The sequence below is a fragment of the Oncorhynchus nerka genome, linkage group LG4 (assembly GCF_034236695.1).
Source record: "Oncorhynchus nerka isolate Pitt River linkage group LG4, Oner_Uvic_2.0, whole genome shotgun sequence".
Lineage (NCBI taxonomy): Eukaryota > Metazoa > Chordata > Actinopteri > Salmoniformes > Salmonidae > Oncorhynchus > Oncorhynchus nerka.
Genome location: NC_088399.1, coordinates 43,809,071 through 43,821,902, shown reverse-complemented (window position 1 = coordinate 43,821,902; position 12,832 = coordinate 43,809,071). Strand labels below are relative to the sequence as shown.

General features: G+C 41.0%; 2 protein-coding genes across 2 annotated transcripts; one reads left to right on the top strand and one right to left on the bottom strand.

Annotated features, from left to right (window-relative positions):
- Positions 1–335: 335 nt before the first annotated feature.
- gzma (granzyme A) lies at positions 336–4,812 on the bottom strand. The gene is made up of 5 exons (XM_029659076.2): positions 4,603–4,812; positions 4,343–4,490; positions 3,805–3,958; positions 1,312–1,581; positions 336–1,112 (listed from the first exon to the last, which is right to left on the bottom strand). The coding sequence occupies exons 1-5, from the start codon at positions 4,685–4,687 to the stop codon at positions 933–935; spliced, it is 837 nt and encodes a 278-aa protein (XP_029514936.1). The 5' UTR covers positions 4,688–4,812; the 3' UTR covers positions 336–932.
- A 5,896-nt stretch (positions 4,813–10,708) lies between these two features.
- Positions 10,709–12,521, top strand: rxfp3 (relaxin family peptide receptor 3). Its single transcript, XM_029659075.2, has one exon. It carries the CDS (start codon positions 10,977–10,979, stop codon positions 12,207–12,209), a length of 1,233 nt encoding a protein of 410 aa, XP_029514935.2. The 5' UTR covers positions 10,709–10,976; the 3' UTR covers positions 12,210–12,521.
- The last annotated feature ends 311 nt before the right edge of the window (positions 12,522–12,832 follow it).

Genomic DNA, 12,832 nt, shown 5'->3' with positions numbered 1-12,832 from the left:
TAGCTAAAATGTTGAAAGTATCAGTCCAATCAAAGCTACTGTAGATATAACGTGATTTGATGTAATTTTATCTGTGGCCAATGACCTTGAGCCTTCTTGGATGGGCACTTCTAATGTAACTCTATGGCAGCACCCAAGGGGATTGAATTTTCGACCTCTACCCTTAATTTTGGCAGTGACGTAGTGTCCCCATGAGTGACAGAACACTGAGCCAATCACAGTGCAACTAGAGAACATTAGCAACCCCTATGCTCCGTATTTTCCGGTATTTCCCCACCACCACAGAAACACCTGCATTTTGGAGCTGTCTTACTCAAGAAAGCAAAAAAAGAGACCATGGTTGTATATAGCTTTATTAACTCAATTATTTATTTTATTTTTTACATGTTTGCAAACTAATATGTGACACGTATTAATGCCAAAATAACAAGCAAAACAAGCAAACCCACCCACAAAAAAAATGTGGGGCTCAAATTGTTACTTTTTTTGTTATTGTTTTTTTGCAAAAAATGTGGAGCTCACATTGTTAAGCATAGAAATGTAACCAAGCTGTGTGACCCACACAAGCAGATATACAGTTGTAGCCTGACGCCCATGGACAGTTCAAGCTATAAAAAACAGAAATGCCGGCGAGGTAATGGATATACCTAAAGCTGATGTCCTACAGAGATGTCCAACAGAGAAACCTTGTTTGACACATTGAGATCCAGCAAAGACAACCGCTCTCCCTAAAGGAAATACATAAATGACGGGTTGCCACTGCTCTAGAAGGAAAAAGTGAACACCACTATAGTTGCAGTTACTCTTTATATTAAACAGAGAGGCAAACGGGTGATGACAGAAACACATGTATTGTATGAGCCTTAGGGGCCTAGGAGCTGGACTGTATTTGATTCAGGTTCAAACAATCTATGGTCTGACCCATTATATCCTTACAGTATGTCAACATTGGTGGTATTTGATTGATGTTTGATGATCTTGTGGATCCAATCCAGGTGTCTTTTGGAGAACCGGGTGTATACTCCAGGCTTCTTGGGGTTGCCACAGCCCAGTCCCCCAGAAACCAAGCCTACAAAGGCTTTCTTACACTCCAACGGACCACCAGAATCCCCCTGGAAAAGGTCAACAAACATTTTACCTTTCATGCAGGTTAACATGGATGTTGGTTGGACCAACTAGAGCTCATGGCATGTGACTGGTTCAAAGGGTAATGCAACAAATTCCCATGAAAAAAATACCCACACAGTCAGTATCTTGCAACAAAATGGTAATATATGTAGTTAGATCTATCAGTTCCCCCACAAACCTTACCTTGCAAGCATCTGCCTCTCTTTTGTTGTTGCTAGCACAGAGCATGTCCTGGGTGATCACAGGGTTTCTGTTGTAGAAGCAGTCACAGAGCTTCCTGTCCAGTATGTCCACCTCTGCCACCTGCAGTGTGTCTGACGGCATGCTACCCGTAGCACTTACCACCCCCCATCCTGTCACCTGGCACTGTGTGCCAACCTGGAGGTCTTTGCCAGACTTTGAAACCTCTTTCACCTTCACTGCCTTGCTGTTTACCTTGACTTTCATCTTCAGCTGTAAGAACAAAACACCCCCTACTGTTAAGCATCAGGTGATTAGCTTGTGAAGATGACATGCAGACTTGGCGTATCTTGCACTGCGTGATGCAAGCGTCCTCATGTCATCTTCAATAAACAAATAGAGTTGAAGTCGGAAGTTTACATACACTTAGGTTGGAGTCATTAAAACTTGTTTTTTCCATCACTCCGCAAATTTCGGCAAGTCGATTAGAACATTTACGTTGTGCATGACGCAAGTATTTCTCCCAACAATTGTTTACAGACCGATTATTTAACTTATAATTCACTGTATCACAATTCCAGTGGGTCAGAAGTTTACATACAATAGGTTGACTGTGCCTTTTAAACAGCTTGGAAAATTCCAGGAAATTATGTCACGGCTTTAGAAGCTTCTGAGGCTAATTGACATCATTTGAGTCAATTGGAGGTGTACCTGTGGATGTATTTCAAGTCCTACCTTCAAACTCAGTGCCTCTTTGCTTGACATCATGGGAAAATCAAAAGAAATCAGCCAAGACCTCTGACATTTTTTTTTAGACCTCCACAAGTCTGGTTCATCCTTTCTAAACGCCTGGTTCAGCTATTTCCAAACACCTGAAGGTACCACGTTCATCTGTACAAACAATAGTACGCAAGTATAAACACCATGGGGGGCCTTCCGGGTGGCGCAGTGGTTAAAGGCCACCAGAGACTCTGGGTTCGCGCCCAGGCTCTGTCGTAACCGGCCACGACCGGGAGGTCTGTGGGGCAATTGGCCTAGCGTCATCCGGGTTAGGGAGGGGTTGGTCGGTAGGGATATCCTTGTCTCAACGCGCACCAGTGACTCCTGTGGTGGGCCGGGCGCAGTGCGCGCTAACCAAGGTGCACAGTGTTTCCTCCGACACATTGGTGCGGCTGGCTTCCGGGTTGGATGCACACTGTGTTAAGAAGCAGTGTGGCTTGGTTGGGTTGTGTATCGGAGGACGCATGACTTTCAACCTTCGTCTCTCCCGAGCCTTACGGGAGTTGTAGCGATGAGACAAGATAGTAGCTACTAAACAATTGGATACCACGAAATTGGGGAGAAAACAGGCAAAAAAAAACACACAAAAAACAAAACAAAAAAAGTATAAACACCATGGGACCATGCAGCCATCATACCGCTCAGGAAGGAGACGCGTTCTGTCTCCTAGAGATTAACGTACTTTGGTGCGAAAAGTGTAAATCAATCCCAGAACAACAGCAAAGGACCTTGTGAAGATGCTGGAGGAAATAGGTACAAAAGTATCTATCAACAGTAAAAATTGTCCTATATCGACATAACCTGAAAGGTCGCTAAGCAAGGAAGAAGCTACTGCTCCAAAATCGCCATAAAAAAGCCAGAGTACGGTTTGCAACTGCACATGGGGACAAAGTTCGTACTTTTTGGAGAAATGTCCTCTGGTCTGATGAAGCAAAAATAGAACTGCTAGACCATCGTTATGTTTGGAGGAAAGAGGGGGAGGCTTGCAAGCCGAAGAACACCATCCCAACCGTGAAGCACAGGGGTGGCAGCATCATGTTGTGGGGGTGCTTTGCTGCAGGAGGAACTGGTGCACTTCACAAAATAGATGGCTTCATCAGGAAGGAAAATGATGTGGATATATTGAAGCGACATCTCAAGACATCAGTCAGGAAGTTAAAGCTTGGTCGCAAATGGGTCTTCCAAATGGACAATGACCCCAAGCATACTTCCAAAGTTGTGGCAAAATGGACAACAAAAGACAACAAATTCAAGGTATTGGAGTGGCCATCACAAAGCCCTGACCTCAATCCTATAGAACATTTGTGGGCAGCACTGAGAAAACGTGTGCGAGCAAGGAGGCCTACAAACCTGATTCAGTTACACCAGCTCTGTCAGGAGGAATGGGAATTCACCCAATTTATTGTGGGAAGCTTGTGGAAATCTACCCGAAACGTTTGACCCAAGTTAAACAATTCAAAGGCAATGCTACCAAATACTAATTGAGTGTATGTAAACTTCTGACCCACTGGGAATGTGATGAAAGAAATAAAATATGAAATAAATCATTCTCTATGCTATTATTCTGACATTTCACATTCTTCAAATAAAGTGGTGATCCTAACTGACCAAAGACAGGGAATTGTTTCTAGGATTAAATGTCAGGAATTGTGAAAAAATGACCAACTAACGAGGCACAGTGCCCCAGAGTGCATGCTTTTGCTGTGATTAATTCACCTTGATTAACATGATGTCATCTTCCTTGGTTCTGTCACTGTAGGTGCCAGGCACATAGTACTCCTCAATGGCTACACGCTGTGTGTTTTTGCTGCTTGTCAGAGAGTGAGCTCCAAGGAGGGCTTCCACGAATTTCTTAGACTCACCAAAGACACTGAAATTCAAGACCACGTTTTTCTTGCTCACATTACATAATTTCCTCTGAGCTGCCATTTCCAAATACTTTATCCACATGCAAATGAGGTAAAAGCAACAAAACAAAAAAGCACTTATTTTCTAAGCATGGTGTATGTACATGTCTGTATGTCTTTTTCTAAGGTTTTAAATGTCTGTTTGTACATAATGTTTTCATCCAATTAGCTTTCAGATAAATCTGGTGCAACGTATCACTTCTCATACTCTGAGACTTATGTTTTCTTGTACACTGTCCCTGCCAAATAAACGTTATATATAAAAATAAATATGGTGTCCTTGCCTGAACTCAGTAATTGAGATATTAACATGGTGTTAAATCCAAGTTATCAGCCAATTAACCTACCCCTTACAGTGAGCTGCCGTCAGAACCCACTGGTCTCGGATCAGAGTGCCCCCACATATGTGATTGTTCTTGACCTGAAGGGACACCATCCACGGCCTGGAGTGAGGCTTGACCTCATGTCCCCCCACGATTGTAACCTCAGAGCAAGCTGAGAGAAGAAGACATCATCATTGCAATGTGTCACAATAGATACAGCAGCACAGCACTAAACACAGCCAGGCACAGGTTGAAAGATAGACATAAAAGTTCATTGCCCTTACCTGCTAATTTCCAAACAGAGACAATCAAGAGGGTGGTTTGCAGCAGTGGTCCCCCAAAACGTATGATTCTACTGAATCTCTCCATCTCAACTCACTGAGTCCATGGAAGAAGGCACATTTTATGAGTGTTCAGTAGGAGAGATAAGGGGGCTGAGATGGCTCTGCTTTTGCTGTGAGGTTTCTCTTGTGGTTTGTACAAACACATCTGCTGTTCACAACACCTGCAGACAATGCCTTGGTTTTGACACCTTTGCTCTCTCACTGTTACACGGCTTGCAAAATATGTGAACCTGAGCTGGAGAAATGTGTCATGTGTTTTAGCATTGTATAATTAAGAACAGAGTAAACATTGAAGTGGTATACAAGATAAGTGGATAAAGGTTTGATTTAAGGAGGAACTTCTGGGATAACTTCTGAGATAAGTTCAAGACATGCTCAAATGAGTGCTACCCCACTGGGCACAGACGCCAGTTCAAAGTCTAGTTTTGATTTACATTTGGTTGAGTTATCAACTAATGTGAATTCAACGTGAAATCAACAAACAGTTTTACCCTGTCATTAGATTTAGGTTAAAAGTTGGGTGAAAAAAATACACAATTCCTTTATGTCAATTAGTTTTTGCAAATCCAATCAGTTTTCCACGTTGAGTCAACGTCATCACATTGATGAACATTTTTCATGATGTGGAAACAACGTTGATTCAACCAGTTTTTGCCCAGTGGGGTGCTAGAATGTTATTAATCTTGCTTTTATATGACACCTGTCTAGGCTGTGGAGATAAACCTTTCTGGCTGTTTCCTCTGAGACTGTAACACTGTTGTTTTAGAAGCAGCTTGAGAGAAGAGCTTTCTTCCCAGCTCAGCGCTGCTTAGTCAGACACTGCAGAGCATGCTTCCTGTCAACACTGTTCACTCACACCTTTTTTGTCTTCACCCCTTGAGATCACACACTTGAGGTATACATTTTTTTCATGACTGTTAATTACATACCTCAATGCTCATAACAGACAGCGATGTACAATTTCCTTGCAAAACCGACAGTGTGAGTTTGAAGACTTGATTTACTCTCTGTGATGTTTTTCTACAGAAATCTCTAATATGTCGAATGATGTTAAATATATTGTCTTGCTTTATACATTGTCATTCTTGAAATGGCAGCGCTGTGTAAGTTTAACATCACAACAGTGCCAAATTTTACACTGGCAAATCAGCCACTTTTAAAAGCCTTTGACACTGACACCCAGGGGTTGTCTGCTTGGAATGCTATGTTTTTTTATGCAGAAAACCTTGGCCATGTCACACACTAACCCCAGGCTACAACCCCCAGTTTCCTTTAAAAAACGTTACCTCTCGAGTCTATTATTGAGAGCTGAAACAAAAAGCTGAGAACCATGTTTTCTCTTGTTAGAAAATGTCAGAATCACAGAAGTCAATACCATTGAACAGATGGTTCAGATTCTCTTATTTTCACCCAAATAGGCACAGACATTCAAATCACACCGAGTTAAAAGTGGAAGTGTGTTGAACTGCTGAAAAGTTGCATCAGGAAGAAAAAAAACACTGTCACCCACTTGCCCTGCGACAGAGTTTGGTAGGCTGCTACCTCCCTGTGGGGGGGTTATTTTCCCGCCGTGCAACAGTAGATCACCTTTCATCTCATTCCAGAACGATTTGAAGGAGAGTTTACCTGAGATAAAAGTGTCTTGCTTAATCTATTATTAATGAACTTATATGTCTCTGTGTAAGGCCTACCTCACACCTGTAGATTATACGCATATTCATCTTTATACTGTCTGTGGTGAGTTTTTCATCTTCAAGCCATTTTAATGTTGTTTTCCTGTTAGTTCTATCAAAGCAAACAAACAGACCATTAACTATCAATAACTTAACGTCATATAACACCATGGCCGGAATGTTCTTTATGCTGTGCCAAAAGATGTACAACACACCTCCCAATCTGGTTCCTTGGACACTCAACGTTGACATGTACATTGACGGGTTCAATGCAAAGCAACTACAGTTCAGAATGTCTTTGTTCTATTTTCACCACAGATGCTATGGGTGTATAACCAATGGCTGGCGATGAAATAACACTAAAGGGAGTGTACTGCAACCTTTATAAAAGATGAAGATAGCCGACTGCAACTCCTCATTAATTATTGAAGGGCCAAATGTTACAGTTGCTGTGAGACACAAAAACACGCCAGATGACCTGGGACCAAGAGCACTACCATAAGAGAGTGTGAATTCAGATCACCAGTTCAGAGCGTAAGGCTTACCGTTCAAACAAGGTATAGGGACTATGTTGTGTGTATGACTTGTGGATAACAACCCCCTATCCTCACTTCTGAGTTGAAGATGATAGACAAAAAGAAACTAAGAGTTTACAATACAATACACCACACATGATATTTTGCTTACTGTTTTATCATATTGATAATAACCGAACAGGGCATTTATACCTCAAAAGAAACTGGACACAAACAACAGAGATGAGGCTACTGTATGTATTCTTCCCACACATTTCCCCAAGGCAAGAACAGGAAGGATAGAAGATAAAAGACATGTTTAAAAGCCCATCTGACACAGCTCCTACTCTGAACAGCTCTATTGCCATGGCCATCCATTAGCCTTGAGGTAAACAAAACTAGAATAGTCTGAATGAATTGACCATGAATTGATACCTGTGCATTATCACCTTAACGGTCATTTAGACGTTTTCTTCACTACTGCCAAATACTGTACTTCATTTCTAACTAAATATAACAAGTTGGGGAAAAAAATACTAAAATAAAAGGAAAAGCTCACTACCTCCTGGGTATAACTAATATTATAGTTTGGATGTAAAATACCTCACACACTTTCCTAGACGTAATTCTTATCATGTAAATTATACATGTAGTTGAAAACAGCAGGGAAAGCACTCTATTCAACTCTAACAAAGTTGTTATATTGCTTTTTCACTTCCAAGTCTCTCACTGAAATAATTGTAAAAACATGGTGGTGTCCAGCTGTCATCTTTCAGCTGAATATGTGTTTTCAAAGAAAGGTGGTACAATTGAATCAAAGGGACGTGTTTTAAGTTTCAATGCCCCAAGAGTATGTGAAAGAGGTTGCCAAGTGACAATGACAGAGGCCTTTCTCAAGAGGAGGAGATAGTAAAGAATTACAGGCAGGCCTTGAAGTGAGGCACTCACACCTTGACAATGCCTTTCAAATCCTTCCGTTGGGATTGCTGTGTGTGTGTGTGTGTGTGTGTGCGTGTGTGTGTGTGTGTGTGTGTGTGTGTGTGTGTGTGTGTGTGTGTGTGTGTGTGTGTGTGTGTGTGTGTGTGTGTGTGTGCGCGCATGCGTGCGTGCGTGCGTGCATGTGTGCATGCGCGGGTGTGTGAAAGAGAGAGAAAGAGAGAGATGGGGTCTTGATAAAGCCTTTGAACGTGTGCTTCTACCGTTGAGGAACAGGTTTTCTCTCTGGGACTACATTTAAGCTTTTCATTAAGAGGTGAATATGCTGTAGCTTCACACTATGCCACTCAAAGCCTTCACCAGCGAAGCACAGTTCTCTGTTGAAAACAACTGCTTTCTTCTCCTTTCATCTCTTACTTTTCATCACTGCTCCAAGTACCACAGAGAGGACAAACCACCAAAACAAAAATAACTGATTCATCTTTATATAGCGATGACTCAGTTAACATGACATGTCTTACGGAAGATTAAAACATGTCCTTTGATGGTAAGGTTGTTGTCAGCATCTGATGTCTTCCCTTTTCAAGACTGTACGACTTCTATCAGATTTCATCATCCTTTTAAAACCATGCGTGTAACCCTGCTCATCCCAACTACCAGACTCTCACTATAGTAGATAAATAAATAAAAACATTCTCACAGATCATTCTGCATGCATACTAATAACTGTGCTGAGACTTGCTGAATAGCTTCAATTTGACTCTTCAACAAAAGCAGTCAACTGATGATTGCCACCTTGTGGTGTCTTGCCCAAACAGCAGCGAGCTTGAACTTGATACAGTATCTTTGAAAGTTGACATTTAGATGGTGCACAATATTGAGCGTCGACCACCCAGGTACATGCTTGTATGAGGATCCCGATCACATAAATTCACCACTTTTAAAGTCAGTAAAGTCATCAGATGTATGAATAGGATTTATCTCGACTCTAACTGTGACAATATTAACTTTAGTATATCTGAATATTGTATTTTAATTCATGTATGCCATTTAGCAGGCGTTTTTATCCAAAGCGACGTACAGTCATTCGTTCATACATAACCGTAGGACTTGTAGCACTTGGACATATTTACAGTCCTCGCGCTTCCTTATCACGTGGCATTTACTCATGAAAATGTCAAAAGCAGAGAGAGAGAGTAGAGAGGTCAGAATTTAATGGAATAACACAAGCAGTGAATGTGAATAATGTGTGAGAGAAAATCCTTGATTGCCAACTGAGGGACGTGATGATTTACCATGGTGGTGTAAGATCGTTACAGGTTGTATCCAATATAGGAGGTGGTACCATGTACATACAGTACAGTGCAGGTATCCAGGTGCAACAGCCAGGGTTGGAGATAATTTCACAAATTAAATTGTAATTCAATTCCTTCTCCTTGTAAATTCCATTCAATTCAATTCAAATTCCAGGTCAGTCTTTGAATTCAGAGATAATTAAATTACTCGCAGTTCCATTGTTAGGTACATTTCAAGAATTCAACCCCAATTCAATATTATCCCCAATAATTCCACAAATTCCTATTGGAATTAAATTCCCTCAGGCTTTTAGGCTGATCATGTCACTGTTCAGACAACTTAGCTATACTGGAAATATAGACATAATAGTTTAAATAATTTAAAATAAATCATGCAGTTAAATATTGATACTTAAGTGCATTAATCCCATTAACTGGAAATGTACAAATATTGAATTCCAATTCAATTCAAATCCAAAGATTAAATGTTTTAACAATTCCAATTCATTTCCAATCCAAACAGTCCATAGAGTCTAATTCCAACTCAATTCCAATTCCATGACTTGGAGATTGTGGCAATTGAATTGAATTAAACATGAACTTTCCACTTCATGAGCGAATTTAATAATTAAATTCAATTGAATTAAAGATGGTGGTGGTTAAAGAGTCAATCACCACCTTCCGGAGACACCTGAAACCCCACCTCTTTCAGGAATACCTAGGCAGCATCACCCCCCTTAAAAGATTTAGATGCACTATTGTAAAGTGGCTGTTCCAGATGTCAAGGTGTGAAAAACAGGCTCTGGATAAGTCTGCTAAATGACTTAAATGTAAATGTAAATGTAAATTGGAATGTCAAATGAACAATCAGTGTTAATTATACAGTGTCAAGGTGTAAAACAGGTGAGGATGATCAAGATAATGATTGCCAACTGAGTGACGTGGTGATTTACCATGGTGGTGTAAGATCGATACAGGTTGTAATATATATATTCTCTCACTGCACAATCAGTCAATTAATGAGCATTTTACATCAACAGTTGTCAGAAATGTATTTAGAGTGGATGACGGAGATTGTACAAAAATGTATATATACATATAATAAATAAAGGGGGGTATTTGTAGCCTAGTGGAAGCCTGACTGGAAAGCATGGCTCTCTCACACAACTGTGGATAATGTGGCAGTGGAATTGAAACCACACTTTTAATTTTATAATACATTGAAGTTTTGCAGGTAACATGGAGCTCTCCAGAAATAATGGCAGAGTAATACCAATCATTGGTCTATAATTAATGCATGAGCTCAAATGGTTTAGGACTCCCTTGTCGTTCCATTAAATATGTACTGTAGTGGGGAGCAGAGGAGAAGCTATTTGATTTTGATAGATCCTTTGTTGCTCATGCACAGTAAATAAACTGCCCAAAATCAGCACTGCGGACCGTAAGTGCACATGCGTGAAAGGCATATTGTCCAATCCCCGCGAAGACGCTTGACTAAAACGCGTCCCCAGCAGATCATTTCAAGTCATATTACAGTAAACACTCAGAGGAAGTGTCCCGTCATGTTGTCTTGATAATATAACTGGTCACACCATATGATTTTTCGCATGATAAATTGTATTTATTAAAAAAAGAATCATAGTAAATTTAGTTTTTCTATCAAAACTTGATAATGGATACATGTATGAAAACACTTTTACTTTTATGGCAGTTGTCATCTGGGATCGGGTTTCGACCATTTCAAAGTGGATTTTTACATCTAGCAGGTTGTTGTGTGTTAGCACGTTGCAACAAGAACACTACCTATGGGATTTAGGGAGACTGCCGAGGCTGCAGCAGGTGCGTCTCAACAGTTGGGATACCCATAACATCCAAGGCAACTGGCAGAGCATGGAATGGATTTTCTTAACGGCAGCAGTGCTGGGCTGAGGTCGGAGATGCAGGGGAAACTTGCCGAGGAAGGTTCCGGATTCTATCCTGTTTCTTCGTTGAACTTCTCTTTCATGCTTAATGAAACGAATCAGTCCTTTGATTTCGTGGGGGATGGATCCGCCGTCCTGAGAATAATAATCTCTGTGATTTACTCTGTGGTCTGTGCTTTGGGGTTGATAGGAAACATCCTTGTCTTATATCTAATGAAGTCTAAACAAGTATGGAAAAAATCGTCAATTAACCTTTTCGTGACGAGTTTAGCAGTGACCGATTTCCAGTTTGTATTAACTCTTCCCTTTTGGGCAATAGAGAACGCTTTGGACTTCACTTGGCTTTTTGGAAAAGCCATGTGCAAGATAGTGTCTTACGTGACGGCGATGAATATGTACGCAAGTGTGTTTTTCCTGACTGCTATGAGTGTGGCACGATACTGGTCCGTTGCTTCTGCGCTCAATAGCAGGCGGCGCGGTCCTCGCTGCTGCTCCGCAGGCTTTATGAGCATTGTCATATGGGTTGCTGCTATATTCGCAGCTTTGCCCCATGCGGTGTTTTCCACAACGGCGACTGTCTCCAACGAGGAACTGTGTCTTGTTAAATTTCCAGACACTGTCGACGCACAATTCTGGCTTGGACTTTACCATAGCCAAAAAGTACTGATCGGGTTTCTAATCCCGCTGGGGATCATCTCCGTCTGCTACCTGCTCCTTCTGCGCTTCATCACATCCAAGAACGTGAACACCTCCACCGCAAAAAGACGCTCCAAAGTGACTAAATCAGTGACTATAGTGGTTCTGTCATTTTTCCTCTGTTGGTTGCCCAACCAGGCACTAACGGCTTGGGGGATTCTTATAAAACACAACGTTGTGCATTTTAGTTGGGCATATTACACCACGCAGGCATATGTATTCCCAGTGTCTGTCTGTTTGGCGCACTCCAACAGCTGTCTAAACCCCATATTGTATTGTCTAATGAGAAGAGAGTTCAGAAAGGCTTTGAAAAAACTTTTTGGGCAAATAACGTCTCCATCGGTGACCAACATGAGACCGTTTACGGCAGTGACCAAGCCGGAACAGGACGAGCACGGCCATGGGATGGTTCCGTTAGCTCTCTGTCCGGCAGAGCCAGCCTTGGTTTTCTATCCACCTGGTGTTGTTATTTACAATGGGAGAAACGATATGCTCCCGAACAGTACGTAGCCTGTCCTAATACATTTGCCAAACTGGCTATGGTGCCGATTTAAAAGTCGATTTAAAATGAATTATTATTATTATTAATTATTTGAATGAATGTATTGCTGTGTTGATCGATTTATTTATTCAATGTATATTTATATATGTATTTATTCATTTCTATCACCACTATTTTGTCAATTTTACGCATCAATCAGAAGTGGCATGTTCTCGACTGATTGAAGCAAAAACTGAATAAAGGCTGTTCAAAATGTATTTAAATGCAAATCATTAATGTATAAAAGCAGCCAGTTGGTTAATCTGTAAATTGTAGGCTTTAATGTATATGTGTGACACATCAAAATAAAGACCAGGATAATCTTGACATTCACCTCTCTGGTGAATGTGGTAAATAAATCCTACACATGCTCATGAGTTTTACATCCCTAATTACTTGCGTTGCCTTTTTATAATCACAGTGCTAGATCTAACCTGTGGGGAATGTGTTCAGTGGGGGCAACATCTATTTCAGTTTTGCAAAGAAGTTATAAATCAGTAATTGAGGTGGAAATGAAATGGGCTATCATAGCCTCTCTTCTCACATTCATGTGGATGACCTGTCATTTAACATCGTTTAGAGTTTATTTTAG